The 15933-nt window shown below is 40.0% G+C and overlaps 1 protein-coding gene across 10 annotated transcripts in view; it reads left to right on the top strand.

The window, feature by feature from the left end:
- Nucleotides 1-1115, top strand: part of ZNF521 (zinc finger protein 521) — a 289657-nt gene extending 288542 nt beyond the window's left edge. For all 10 annotated transcript variants that reach the window (XM_033155068.1, XM_033155067.1, XM_033155066.1 and 7 more), the window contains one exon: nt 277-1115. In XM_033155068.1, coding sequence (XP_033010959.1) covers nt 277-306 — 30 coding nt within the window. In that variant the 3' untranslated portion in view covers nt 307-1115. The remainder of the gene's footprint in view (nt 1-276) is intronic.
- Nucleotides 1116-15933: the final 14818 nt, after the last annotated feature.

Here is a 15933-nt window from a genome sequence, read left to right as displayed (position 1 = left end):
CATGGTCTGTTGGTGTTTTCTGCATTATAGGCCACAACCAACATATTCACGAATGGACATTTAGGCAAGTACTGTCTTGGACTTCGACCTAATGTACTTTGAAGTGCATAAGATGAAGATTATAGAAATGATTCTAGTGTGTAATACAAAGCAACATCAAAGTGTGTATAATATGCCACTTAACACAGTGACATGCATTGCGGCCATATGTTTTTTGCGGCCGTGCTTTGTTTCCTTGGCTGTACAATAACCACATATCTCCTTTTTTTCTTCCAGAATCATACAATGACCCAACATAGCAGTTAGTGCAAGGCCCAGTTCTTCAGGAACCGATTCTTTGCAGGACATGAAAAAAAGGGAACATGTTTAACTCTTTGCACGAGACTTTCATTGTTAATGTATATTATTCAGAAACATTGTATTGTACCATAAAACTTGTATTATCAAAACTGTTGGATGTTCATGTGTTTGAACTTTTGAGCACCGGAGAGACTTCTTGTATATAAAGTGTTGCACATGTATTATGTTGTCTGATACTAAAATGGTCTTATAAAGACAAGTGGACTTGGGCCCTATTCAAGCAGGATTAAAAGAAGAATAACGCATAAAGGGAAAAAAAGGCTTAAGACAAATGTTATTTTCAAGGAAGAAACAGGAGAAAAAAAGTAATACATTACAACCCTATTTGGCTTTCCTTTCATTCAAGCTTATGTCTACAATTTCTCTTTTGGTATACAAGCAAATGAATTCAAGAGTATTTTTATTGTTGAAGATACTTGCAAAAGTAAAAATAAATAAAAATGAACCGATTCTCTCCAAACTGACTCCCCAGCTGAATATGGCCTGTATATATATTTGTAAGCCTTGCGATATGACAGATAGCATTACCATATATGCAATAGTTGTTATGTAGATTGTCAAAGAAACTTTTTCCCCCTGGATACCATTTGAAGCTTTTGAGTGTTCAAGACTTTTCCTTAATGACGTCACATGGCCAAATTTTTGAATCAGTTGAACTAACCTGTATGTTACTGTTATTAATGTTTACTCTGCGGTCTGAACCTGGAGATTACTGGAATGGTTTTCCAAGAGGAAATAAATTCAGTTTACCATTACATTACAGCGTGGCTGTGCTTTTTGTCCCAGATACAAACAAACCTGCTCTCCTTTTGCAACTTAATTTTGACTCGTAAATAAACACATATTTCCCCTTCACATCACACAGGATCCCAGAAATCAGGCTCTTACTGCCTCTTAAGCTCTAGTTTAAATTTATTATTGTTTAAGGTGTATATTTCTTTAGAAAAATACCAGGATTGTTGTGGTAAGTGATCTGAATCCAGAGCTTGCAAATGTCAATCTCCTAAACCAAGAGTGGAGAACCTGTGGCCCTCTAGATATTGTTGGGAGTTGGGCTGCCATCAGCCCAAGCCACCAACATGGACAATGGTCATGGATGATGGGAGTTGTAGTCCAACAACATCAGTGTTGCTCATTCCTGTCCTAAACTTTGTGACTGTCATTTGTCAAGTTTTTTAAAAAATCTAGCTGTCTGGGTCTTTCTGTTTACAGTGCAGTCCTAATGTGTTTACTCAGAAGAATTAAATTTCACTGAGGTCAATGCATTTTATTCCCCAGTAAGGATGGAAGAATCTGTCAAGTTCAGTTCTCTCAGGTTGCTCATTCTCCAATCTTAAATTCGGTTTTCCACATTTTGCAGAATATTTTTTTAAAAAACAACCCACTTTTTTAATCCTCATGAACACTTTAGGACAAAGTTCTCATAAGAAACAGTTTTAAAATCAGTACCTATTTTTGCAAGCAATTTTTCCTATTATAATGCATTTTTGTGTAAGTTTAACTAAGACCATCATTTTCACGCATACTTTCCTCTAATATATACGCATTTTTGCAAACATTGGTTGGAGACCTGCATTGCAAAGTTCACATACTATTTTGGAAAGTGAGAGTTTGATAGTATGCTGTTAAAGCCAGATCTGAGTTGAATGTCTCCCCCATCTCTCCTCCCCAGAAAGTATGCTTAGGATTGTAGCTTTGGCTTCCCCTTTCTCTCCTTTCAGTATTTTCATGTTTCTATTTCAGCCTCAGACACTGTTGGAAGCTTGTGCGCTTAAATGATTATCTTATGGAATGGAGTGGTAGCTGGTTCTCTCCCCCCCCCCCATCCCCCAGTCCTCTCAAACAGAGGTGGCAACCCTGTTAAATTCCAGCCACAGCATTGACATGGACTCCTCTACCCTCCAGTCCCTTGTCCTCACTGCTGACAGAGATGGCAGTAGAGGACGTGGCCAGAGAGAGCGCTTCAGTGAGCACTCCAGCCTTACATTTCCTGTGGGGGATTGTTCAAAGCCAGCCGAGAAGTGTTGCCAAGAACTGCATTAACCTGTTTGTCCCAAGTATGTGTAAAGGAAGGATGTACCATCAGGGTTTTGCTGTTGCTGTTGTTGCTGCTGGTCCTCAGATATGCTGCTATGAATGTTCACCCCAAATCTATTCTCTGCATTTGTTGGGAGTCGCAGTGTGTTTCTGGAATCCTTATGCAGTGGTTGGAGCTACACAATGTGATACCACAAAGAGTTGCTGGCCTTTTCCTGTCAGGGTAGATTTTAAGTGTGATTTCCAGTTTGCTGAGTGTCACATTCTGAATCTCCACAGATGGGAGGGCTGGAAACAAAGTTTTCAAAATGCCTCTGCTTGCCAGAGATTTCAAGGAAAAAATGTGCCATGTTTCTTTCTCCAGCCTTGAGAATTTTATGCATACGTTGCCAAGAACAAAAAATAAAATAAAATATGGGATGTTAAAAAGTATTCTAAGAAAATCTCATTTGTGCTGACAAAAGGATAAACATGGGCAACTGTGCATACACTGCAAGTACAATGCCAGCTTCTATTTATAATAACTCAGACACCCATTCCGCTTTCATTTCCATTAATATGTTACTCATCTCTGCCAAATTGGATCTGATTATGTCTTCTTTCTTCATGGCAGATACCTTTTCCAAAAGTGCAGGCATTTATTTCAGCCTTCATGTGTGAAAGCGGGACATATTGGTTAAAACTGTAAATAGCATGTTTTTCGTCAAGTTCAAGTATGTTAGAAATATTACACCCCACTGTGTTTGTGCCATGGAGTTGAGACAGATGGTAGCTGGGAAAGATGCAATCTTATAATCAGAAGCTAAAATATGTCAAAAATATGTTAGCAAGCAAAACATAGCGTATTACTTGCTTCTTATGTCATGACAGCTTGCAAAACACGCAAGGTTGTTGAATTTCTAGTTATGTAAATACAGTAACACAGTAAACACAGCAACAGCAAATGTGATGGTAGCTTTGTGCATCGATTAGTCCTGCCTTTCAGGGCTAGGGAATAGAAGTCTTATGGTCACATTCAACTCCTGGTTTGAAGAGCGAGTCACTCATATCAAATGCCTGAATCCATTTACCTTTCTCATTAGTTCCCGGTTTCTCAGTGATACCCTAAAAAGCTGTTTAAAGAGATTATGAAAGACATTCAACCTTCCCAATGAGGATTGAGTCTTCCATGGGGGCTTATCAGAGCATTTAGCAAACAGAACAAGATTGGGGTATCAGTTTGCAGAACCAGGAGGTGGGGAGGAGGGAGAAATACAGAGACTCCATATGAATGTGCTTAGTCTCTGGCATGCTAGCTTCCCCAGTGGGCCACTGAAGCTAAAATGAGCCACCCTAATGAGAAGGGGGAAAGTAAAATTGTGCCAGCATCAAGGAGACCAGGGGGAGGGGAAGAACAGGAGACATACATGCTGGATGCAAAGCAGGCCACAGGTTTATTGAATGAGAATGCCTGTTACTTGGCATAAAGAGTGGAAAGGCTAAGCAGAAGTCACTGCTCACAGGCTGTACTATTCAACCTGATTGCTAAATAAGCTCGTGAAGATAGGAGGAGCGAATGAGGTGGACTATGTTGGGGTACCCTCTGGTCCCCATAGTGGCTTAACTGCTGCATAAGCCCCTTAAGGGAATTTACAAGGAGTTAACTCTCACTTTCTCCAAAATATAGTCCTAGACACAAGCTAGGAACATAGGAAGTTGTGTTATACTGAGTCAGACCATCTAGTTTAGTTATAGTTAGTTAGTAATAATATATCCCACCCATCTGGCTGGGTTGCCCCAGCTACTCTGGGCAGCTTCTAACACATATAAAAACATAATAAAGCATCAGACATTAATAGTAACAGTCTGCTCCAATAAAAAAAGTCAAAATAACTTCAAAATAAACAACCTATATCAAATAAAACAATATTCAATGATCCATTAGAATCTATTAATAAATCAGACGTGTCCAGCTTTCAAGAGACAGAGATCTATTCCCACTATAAAAACTGGCAGTGATCTACCAATGCCTTTTTTTTCTTTTTGAGTGGAGTGTGTGTGCAATCTATCGTGATCTACCATGGATCCCCCGTGATCTACCAGTAGATCATGATCTGCCTGTTGGATATCCCTGGACTTTACACCAAGCAGGAGCGGCCTTTACTCTTTCAAATTTCAGTGGTGCCATTCAAGCCTCACCTTACAATATTCTCGTTTATATACCTGCCCAACACTAAAATTTCACTTCATGCCTCTGACAAAATGGGCCACAAAAGTAAAAAAAAAAAAATCCACAAAAGCTTGTGCCATAAAAATATTTTTTTAGTATTTTAGGTACCACACAATTGTTAACCATTTCTGTCATGAGAGACTAACACAGCTACCCTCTGCAAATACTTATTGACTCTTTAAAAGTGCTAGAACCTTCTCCACTCAACCACTCTAAACCACAGAGCCTAGGGCTTGCCAACTAGAAGGTCGGCGGTTCGAATCCCCGCAACGGGGTGAGCTCCCGTTGTTCGGTGCCAGCTCCTGCCCACCTAGCAGTTCAAAAGCCCGTCAAGTGCAAGTAGATAAATAGGTACCGCTCCGGCGGGAAAGTAAATGGCGTTTCCGTGCGCTGCTCTGGTTTTGCCAGAAGCGGCTTAGTCATGCTGGCCACATGACCCGGAAGCCTATAGAGCGAGATGAGCGCCGCAACCCCAGAGTCGTCCGCGACTGGACCTAATTGTCATGGTTACCTTTACCTTTATAATCCTGGCACAATGAATGCACTTGTCCTTTTGCTTTTATCCTCTTTGAGACACTGTCCTCAAGAAAGACGATAAAGAGCTGTTCCTTATATACCAACATATGACCCCCTCTATTTATATGAAAAAATAACAATTACTTCACACCTTGATCGAATACTTCCTTATTTAGATGTCACAACAAATTTTCGCAGCCTTCAAAGGGAAAGCTTTAGAAATGTTAATATTGTGACAGGCAAGACACCTAAAAGCAAATGACTCATAATTGGCGACAATTAGAAATAACTTGGTATGAAAACAGAATATTACTTGCCACAGTGTGCTGCGGCTGGGAGGGTGAGCTTGCATCTCAGGTAATGCAAAGGACTCCATGGAAAGATCTTGGCCACACAGACAAGAATATAACATTGATTCCACTCTAATGCATTCCTTCATACATTACTGCTCAATTATCGTTCAAGGGGCCTTTACGCTTTACTGGCAAATGGAACATTCTCTCTGTGATGTTCCTTTCACTGAGTTGCCGGGATAATGGAAGATGAGCAAACAAAATCAGGCATGTTATCCTTCCACTCATAATGGGCACAAGCTTATTTATTCAAATGGTCTAAACATTCCATTGAACCTGAAGTCTGAATAAACCAACATACAATGTACATAAGATTACTCAGAAACAGCCTTATATAGGAGAGAGAGAGCTGATTCCAAATGAGAAAACTTCAGACAATTAAGGTTCAAATTGTAAAGACCTTATGATAAGTGTGCAGTTTCAGTGGATTAGCAAAACCACTGTTTGGAATCCTAAGACATTTATAGGAAAGTATTTCATAGACCAGTAGCCAGATGCTGTGCATGTTCCTAAATTTAGACCACAATTCTAGGCCGGTCACCTGTGCTCAATGGGAATTACTCCAAGGTAAGTGTGCATAGAATTGTAGCCTTAGTGCCTTAGGCAACCATTAAATAATTAGTAAAAAGGTAAGAGGACAAGATTCCGCCTTTATGTTTCTTTCATGATGCCAAGATTTCAACTTTACTGTTAATCTTACTTAGACACACATACACACCAAATGTCAAAATTCTTATTTTGATATCAATTCTTCATTTGTCCAAAATGCTTGTGATCTCATTTGCTATGATCAGCAATTTCCTACATCACTGAAGTTCTTCTACTGGATCCCTCAATATGATTTTAAATCAAAGAAATACAGTAATTATTCAGTGACTGCAAAGAACTCTGTTTCATAGGATACATTTTTACAGGACTTTTAAATATAATTTATGAATATTTGCAAGCATAATAATTGTCTTTTCTGCTGACATTTTCAAAGCGACACTGTGATTTGTTGGGTCTCCAGAGAGTCTGAGTACAAAACTGATAATTATATTAAATATACATAGACAATAAAGAGTGTGTTTACATAACTATGCCCATAAATATCTGATTGAACAGTCATTGTTCTCAAACCCCTTTTAAGCAGCTCTCTGAGGAATCCAGTTCTAATGACATGATGGTTTAAAAGATGTTGCTCAGTCTTGTTCCATATTTAATTAACTTTCCTTTTTTAAACTTGTGATGATGGAGACAATAACAAATAGCTCTGAAAAGAGAGATGGCTTTGAAACATGAGTGAGAACTTGTCGTGCTTTGTACACCATACGCCAAAGCAAATTTGTATGGAAAAGCGGGTGGCACGGGCCTGCCAAACTCCGTGGGGAGTCAATTACTAGATCATGTGATAGAAATAATAATGATAATAATAATAATAATGATAATGATAATAATAATAATAATAATAATAATAATAATAATAATAATAATAATAATAGTTGTAGCATTACAATATTAAATACCAAAATGAAGAACGTAACACTAGGGTGTGAGTAGAAAGATTCAAGACATGTAGTACCCACTTGGAACTTCTCTTGGGTCATCTTTGAAATGCCTTCTATTTATTTCAATGGATCTTGCAGAAGGAATGTGTCACTCATTTCAACATCAGGTGGTTACAGGGAGTGTTACAAATCCAGAGTATTTTTTGCTGCGATTGTGTGTAAATAAGATCAGAGAGGCATGCACAGCAAGGGAAAAGCTGCTGTCAGATCTGTGTACTGCTAGCCTTCGTGACCTGGAGGCTGCCAGAGAATAGACAATGAAGGTATGTTATCCCTTTCTGGATATGATTGCAGATGGGGGCCACCCGCTGAAGCTGGTATAAAGTAATCCATGCCACCAAGGCCACTTGTACCTCCAGCCCCAAATTGTGGGGGTCCAGACGTGCCCCAAATTGTGCAGCTGTGCCTTTAGGGAAAGTGCAACCTCTTCCAGAAGAGGTTGAACCCCAGCCATCTCATCTAGGGAACCACCCACTAATAGTGTCGCAGTCTTATCTGGATTTGCTCTCATTCAGTCCCTTACTGAAGCCAGATACTGATCCAGCACATCCAATGCCTCACCTGCAGATGTCACACAGCTCTATTTCGCCTTTACATCAGCATATTGATGACACTAGGCACCAGTTCTCTGGAAGACTCCAATCAGTGGTTTCATACAGATGTTGAACAGCAAGGGGAATAAGCTCAACCCTTGTGGAACCCCACATCGAAGGCTCCACAGTATTCGCCAAGCACCAAGTTGGCCATCTAAAAATGACTGGAATCACTGCAAAGCAGTGGTGCCCAGTTTCAATTCAGAAAACTGTTCTAGGAGGATGCTATGGTCAATGGTGTTGCAAGCTACTGAGAGGGAAAAAAGAATCAACATGGTCACACTCCCCTGCCTCTTTCCTAACAAAGATCATAATGCAAAGCAAACAAAACAGTTTCTGTTCCAAATCCCAGTTAAAATGTGTCTAGAAAATCAGCCTCATCTAACCTGGTAAGTTAGATGGTAAGTTACTAACCTGAAGCTGGTTAGTAACTTACCATTTCAAGAACCTTGCCCAGGAAAAGGAGATTCACAACTGGATGATAGTCATCTAAACATTCCAGCTCCAGGGAGGATTTATTAAGAAGTGGCCTTACCACCACCACCACCACCACCTTTAGGCATGCAGGGACCCCTTCATCTGATAAAAGATGCATGAATCACATCCCTGAACCAAGTGGCCATCTCCTCGCTAGTTTTTATCAGCTACAAGGGACAAGGGTCCAGAGAACATGTGTGCACCTGCACCAATTCAAAAGCCTTGTCCATGTCCTTGAGCCATACCAAACAAAATTCATCCAATGAAACAGGAGTAGGCAGTGTTCTAGATACCTCTTGAGATTCACCTGCTGTACAAGCAGAGTGAAGTAGTTTCTATGTTGTTTCACTTTCAATTGATGGTAATAAAGAACAGTTTGGAAAGGTTTGTAGGTTTTATGCAGGGCTTTTTTTCAGCTAGAACTCAGTTCTGGCACCTCTCAGATAGGTGCCATTGCCATTATAAGAGAACAAGGGAGGTGTTCGTGGTGAGTTCTGGCACCACTTTTTCTAGAAAAATAGCCCTGGTTTTATGTATTGTATGTTGCTGATCTCTAGGAATGCTGGAAAATGTGGAATTAGCCAGAAAGCTAGCTAGAAACTATTCTGAGAACAACATTACTAATTGTCATCATGTTGTGGGGATTTTTCTATCTAAGGCTGCACTCCTACACGAAAGGAAAATCTCAACGCAAGAACAGAAAACCAACCCAAACCTAGGAAAGCACAAATGAACAGGAGGCACTAGGTGCCCGATACATTAGGGGAGAATTGTTGCTAAAGATGCGTCCCCAAAGGAGGATGTGTTTGAAAACACACTTGCCAAGGAATCAATCTTATTTTAAGGGCTTTTTTTTCTCCAGTCCTATACATATACACATAAACAAGTAAAGCTTGTGCTGTCCAAGTAACTCAGAGTAGACTCACTGAAAATGACTAATAATGGATGGCTATCACCCTTAAGCTTTATGAGGCCTTGGCTAGTCAATGCCAGAACACCTTAACATTTATATTACAGATTTGGGTCACTCAGCTATGTTTGTGAGGAACCAAGGTTTTGTTTACTGACCAATATTTTATTTCCTGAGCAATATTTATTTGAAAAACCCCACAGCACTGTGATATTAAACAGCCAGTAAAGACCTGTGTTTGGCCTATTCGCAGTAGCGTTTGTTTTGTCTGAATCTCAGGTTTTTACCCAACATGTAATTTATTGTGTTTCTGCCTCCTGTGTGTCCATTGCAAAGTCATTTGTTTCCTTTTCTCCTTGGGGGATTCACCGCTTGCTCATTTTGCCCAGCATTTATATGAGCCATGTTGTCTGTCTCTTGTCCTTAGTGTCACACATATATTGATGACTTTCATATTGACTGTGTTCAAAGCCTTGTGCATCCCCCATCGAAAAGTTCACGATACTTTGCACCAGTGTCATCTCTGCTCCCGTTATTGGTCTGCCTGACTGCAAATGCACTTAAGAATTAGCTTTATTAATAAGTCCAGGGAAGCAATCCCATCAGCAGCCCTCTTCCCTGTTGGTCTATGTTGCAGAAAATATATGTTTTCCTTGCAAAAAGCGTGCCAGTCCTAGAAACAATCATGTTTGCCGTTGGTGTCCACAGATAGCTTATTGTGATTAATAAAAGAAGGGGCTGCTCAGGAATGCAAGGAGCTGCTTCATCACCAAAGACGATTCGCTCCGCCTTGCTCAAAGGATGCTTGCTGAAATCTCATGAGGAAGGAGAGCTCAAAATCACTTGTCACTTCAAAAAAAAAAAATTGCCCATGAAGAATTGAAACGTGTGGGTTATTTGGACAAAACATAGTTCTGTGTGCCTCATTTTGTCTGTATCATTGCTGTAATTCTTAAAAAAATTATTCTTTTTTAAAAAAAAAGAAAAGAAAAAGTATTTCAATTTAGCTATCCCAAGAATTCCAGGCAGGGACCATTAGCTTTCAACATCTTTTTACTAGTGCTTTTAGCCCATTGAAAATGCCTTCACATGCAAAGTACGGTACTTTCTGAGGGTTGCCACTGCAAACACGAACTTGTGCAGCCCCATAGAACCCAGGTGCGGGAAGAGAACACTGGTATACCTGCCAACCAAAATGTTGCTACAGAATATCTGAGAGGGCTGCTTTATAGCTGGGGGGGGGGGAGAGAATAAAGATCTAGAAAGGATGGTTGCTCCCTTCATGGCCTGCTTGAGAGCATCCCAAAGAACCTGCCCAGCCACTGCTGTAAACAAGATGCTGTATTAGATTGGACCCAGCCAGATAATTCTTAAGTTCTGAATTCCATTATTAATCTTTAGTAGCAGATATTCTGGGGGCTTATATCTATTACCGGTATATCTTAAGCCACTTTTGAGAGCTATGTTCTCATGAAGTGATGTTTTAGGAAAGGAGAGACAAAAAATAGTCACAGCACAACAGATGTACAGAATAATACAAGAAGTTGCTTTGGAGACAAAGGCTATTTATACCAGCTGGAAAGATGAAGTTCTAAAAGACCCACCTAAATGCTAGAGTTTAAAGTAATCCACTATCCATAGTTTTGGGACCACCACCAAGAAGATCCTGTCTCTTGCACATGCCAATCAAACTGAACGTAACAGAAGCAGATATGCTGCAGATACATGATTACTTTCCTTAAAGTGGTAATTAAGATTTCTCATTCATCTATCTGCAAATGGAGGATTGACTTAACAAATCAATTCTGTATAAACTAGTATTCTGTGACCAGACAACATCAGATGATTGGCTCCATAGTAGTCTGGGATGAAGCTCACTAAAAGAGCTTTAATAACTGGCAGCCAGCAAGTAAATGTTAGGTTCAAGTGCTAACAAAAATTTTCCCGAGGAAGATTCTGGTGAGGAACATACCAATGCAAGAGTCACAACTAGAAAAAGCAGCATGCCCATTACTAAAGCAAATTTATTCGAGTTGTGAGCCATAGCTCATAGTCAGCCTTTGAAAAGTTTGAGAGTGAAGTCAAATACCTGAAGGCAGCCCTGTTTAGGGAAGTTTTTAATCTGTGGTATTTTAATGTATTTTAATGTTTGTTGGAAGCCGCCTAGAGTGGCTGGGGAGACCAGTGCAATATTCAAGTGTCCATTTCAGCTCCCAAATAGCCATGAGGAGCTGAAGCATAAAAACCTCAGGGCTATGCTCTGCAAAGTCCAGCCTTGCAACTGGACCAACCTGGGCACTTTTTACAAGCAACGTGAAAGTTCACGGAAACCAACAACAATACAACAGACTCCACTGCAGTGGGCTTTGATTTGACGTTCTGTTGTGAATACCATCTACTGATTCGCATGAGCAAGATTGTACACTGCATCGTTGATTGTTCTATGCCCCTGTGCTTGAGTGTTATATGTTTAAATAATTTGAAGTTAATTAAGAGTATTGGCTTGGAACTAAATCAGGAAACTTACACATCTGTGCTCGCATCCTGGAACAGAGGTGACTTTAAAAGTGCCTCAAGCAATGTACTTTAGTTTATACCCTATTTAAAAGTGTGTGTGTGTTTCCTTTGCTTAATGGGCAGGGATATAGCTTTCAGAAAACTTGTTTGAGTTCTAATTCATGCTTTAAAAAACCCATTACAATTAAATTTTTATCTAAACATTCCTATTTTCTGGGAGATCTTGTCCAGTGTTCCAAATACTAAAACCTCAAACTTTAGGTGAATAAAATGTGGGATGCCAATTGACAACAGCTTGAGTTCCCTCTAAATCTCCAGTGCCTTCAGCATGATATTTTAGCTTTGTATTAAAATTGGCTTCACTGGAGTGCTCTCAGGGTAGGTGGACGATTTCTTACCCTTTGTTTGAATCAGACATGTTATGATTTAAATCCACACTGCAAATTGACTTTGATCACACCTTTCAGATGCCTTTCCCCTACGCAACTTACTGATGTCAGCACCCGCCAGAGATTTGGCTAAAACAAGCAAAAAATATCCAGTATGAGTTTGTAAATATTAGGCAAATTCATATTTAACATGGGATAAATAAATACCGTATAACACATGTCATGTTTTCATAATTTCTTGGAAAATTTATAATTACTCTAAGAAACTAATGAGAATAGTTGCCGTCTGTACAATGGATCTTTAAACTCATAGCAATTACTGTGATATAACACCATATAAGTATGGTGCAGATTCAACATCTGACTCTAGTACAGAATAAGTACATATTAGCAAGAATAAAATAAATAATAATAGTTTTCTGTAATATTTATTGTCATTCCTATTACAAATATAATGGAAATGATTAAGCCATTGCTGCAGGATAGTTTTAACTCATGCAACAACTTGATAAGGATGGTACATCTCCATGCACGCATTTTCCAAAATACACTGACTCACGTGATTAAGGAACACCAATTGAAAGTGGTCTACGAATATACAATCGCCTTCTCTACCTCTGTGTTCTATGTATTCCTCTAATTAACCTTCTATTCCAACCCAGAATCTCCAATTCTGTTGCTTATTATTATTTATTAGAGAGATTTATACCCTGCCTTTCAAACAAGTTGTCTGGAGGGCTTATAAAGTTGGAAACTACAATAACAAGGCAACAATCCAATACAAAAATGCATGCAAAACTCCACTCTCACCTCGTTTCTCTAGCTGCCTGCCTCATCACAGTGAAATGCCTTCCACCCCAACATCTCTTTGCCTTTTATCTGTCTCAGTGTAGGAATAATAAAAAACAGGTCCCCCACCATAAGAATATAAGCACACGAGAAGAGCCCGGTTGGATCAGCATCCTGTTTTCACAAAGGCCCACAAGCAAGAGCTGACGGCCACTTTCCAAGGCTAAACCACCTTGATTAGCCCTGCCTGCTCCCTTCCTTTTGGCTTCTTTTCCTTCAATTACAGCTTGTGAGAGCAGGACCCGTTTTCCATTTCCATGACTGATTGCTACAGGAGCAATATTAGGCAGTCACCCTCACTACACTCTTTAGATGTCTGCTAAAAACTTTTTTATTTCAAAAAAACCCTCTCCAAGTATATAAACTAGCATTGGGGCTTTTACGTTTTGTTGGTTTTACATGTGTATTATTGATAATTGTTTTATATACACCACTTAGAGCTTTTTTATTATAAAAAAGCAGTTTACAAATTTTCCCAAAGAAACAACAAAACAAAAAAAATTAATCATTGTATCTTATTGCACTGGCTCCAAGGGATGGGAGAAGAGGGCATGGTATTGCAATGGTTCCACCCTTACCTGCAGGGTCAGGGGTTTTTCTGCTCAACCCCCTGGAAGATGGTCCATGAGGTCCTGTTCTTCCCCCAGTGCTATTCAACATCTAAACAAAGCTACTGAGCAAGTTCTTTAGGAGCTCCATGCCACCAATATGCAGCTGGCACTGTTCCATTTTTCTCATCGTCATTGGAGCGGTGTCTGGTTGCTGTGATGGGATGGATGAGGGTGGATAAATTGGAACTGCATCCCAATAAGGCAGAGATGCTGTAGTTTGGTGGTTCCTGGGTCCAGGAATTAGGAAGATGGGATTTTGCTTGTTCCTTGCAGGAACAAGCAGGTGTGTAGTCTGGGGATCCTCAGTGAGAACACCTTGTTACTGGAAACACAAGTTTATTCAACAGGACAGTGTTGCTTTCTCCAGCTCCAGCTTGGCCACAGTACTGCAAACACTGATAATAGCTCATCTGGGTTACTCGAATGCTTAGGGCTGCCCTTGAAGACAACTCAGAAATTGCAGCTGGTGCAAAATGCACCAGCCAGCTTTTCTTTTGAGCAAAAACAGGTTGATAATACTCATGTTTTTGGAAGATGAAGGAAGAGAAATTAAGCCTGACATTTGCTTGGAAGGAGGAGTGAATCATCCCTTTGCCCACACAGGTAGACTTTAGGTAATCTTATTACCTGGTGCTCTAGGAGGAGGACACAGGAGTGAGTATGTGCTGGTGAAACAAAGCAATCCTTGTCTTAGTCTTGCACTTCTCTTAATTTCCCCTTTCCAGCCCACAGCTATTCCAGAGAGAGGAGAGAAGGTAGATACTGGAGGTGGTCTTCGGTGCTAGTAATACTCAGAGTAGATTCATTGGAGTTAATGGGCATGAGTAATTAAGGTTCATGAATTTCAATGGGTCCACTCCAAGTAGGACTTAATAGAATAGAACCCTAGGTCCCTATCACCCCATAATCAGACTGACCCGTCCACCCAGGCACTCAACTCAAAATCCACAGGTATTCATCTTTCATTTCCATTAAAGCTCTCTTTGGATGCTGCTTGGTTATATCCCATTGGGAGACTGCTGTTTTACAGGATTGCTTCTAGGTCTGTGGTTTTAATGCTGCTTATTGCCATTGCCACAACATTGCAGAATAAGATTCCAACTTGCAATAAACCATTTCTGGATTCCTTCCAGCAGTGAGCAACAACAAAAGAAGGAATGGGAGGAAAGAGCCAGTGCTGATCTGGCGGCAGCCAGTGGTCCCTCAGTGGCACTGATCTGACTAGTATTTCATGTAAGGATGAAATATGGCATTTCCAAAAATAACACTTAAGAACTCCCTTGGTGGCTGTTAAGAAGGCACAATAGAACTCTGCAGAGATCTGTCCATTCCCCCAACATAGGATATGCAGAGCCACATCTATATTTTTCATTCTAAATGTCCCTATGCCTGCTTACAGTTTAGTGCCACATACTGGTTCACTGCAATGCTAAATATCCAAATAACCGAGGAGGAAGCCAAAGGATTTAGCTAATCAGATCAATGTTTGCATTTAGGGGAATTCTCCATAATGATAGTCTGTACAATGGAAAAGGGCTACATGCAATTACACAAGGGTTCGGGTCCAGAGCTGGTCAAGAAAGTAGGGGTGAGGGTGAGATCATCTACACCAGTGGTTCTCAAACTATGCACTTTGTGGGACAGAATTTATGCCATTTAGTCGAAAGGTGGCCTGTCACCCTTCAATGGATTCATTTCAACTGAAGATTAGGCTTCCTATGCATTTGAAGGTTCTGCCCCTCAAATTTTCATAAGTTAAAAGTGTTTGCTAAAATTTACCTCATGAGTATGAATGATACTTGAGCTGCAGAACCTTTCCAGAGACAATTTGTTTTTCTTATGCAAAATGTAATTGTGCGTAAAGTAGTTTTAGTTTGGTTGAATTTTATGAGAATGTAATGTTTTCATGGGATCAAAAATTCAAGTGCTTATGAAAACTCAAGCAGAACAGAGCAGAGATGTTATGATTTGGTGTTGCTGTTGTGGATGGGATTCATCAATCTGTCCACTTACTCTGTTTGCATAAAGGAAGATTTTCATAAAGGGCCTCTAAGCTTAACCTTTCATAGCATGGCTTGAACACGTAGGTGGCTGTTGATATGCTTTAGTTATATATACAAGATGCCACATGTGTAAAGAAAACCCTACATTAAAAAAAATTACATCTTCATCAACTCCTAGGAAGACTTTGGCAAAATGCCTAACCTCTACCTTGGCCTTGGTAATGAAGTCAATATGTATTAATCAGGTCAGCCTGCCAAAAAAGTGTACAGTACTTCCTTGTCCTCCTCATCACTATTGAGAAAACAAAGCAAGACAAACAGATCTTCACTGAGCTTTAATTGTGAACAGAAATGCACCCTGAGATGGCAGTCTGGAATCACCCACCCAATTTACTGATGGGTAAATGTCTGAAAACAGGTTTGCCAATGAAACTAGTTTACTTACCCCAATCACTGACTATAAAAACAAGATGCTGGTAGCTCATAAACAGAAGTGTAAACCAGCAGGAAAGCAGAGTTTCTTCTTTACTTTAAGCACTGGAGTTGGCAAGGAGACAAATTG

The sequence above is a fragment of the Lacerta agilis genome, chromosome 7 (genome assembly GCF_009819535.1).
Source record: "Lacerta agilis isolate rLacAgi1 chromosome 7, rLacAgi1.pri, whole genome shotgun sequence".
NCBI lineage: Eukaryota > Metazoa > Chordata > Lepidosauria > Squamata > Lacertidae > Lacerta > Lacerta agilis.
Note: the sequence above shows the minus strand (reverse complement) of the source record. Positions and strands in the feature narration are given on the sequence as shown.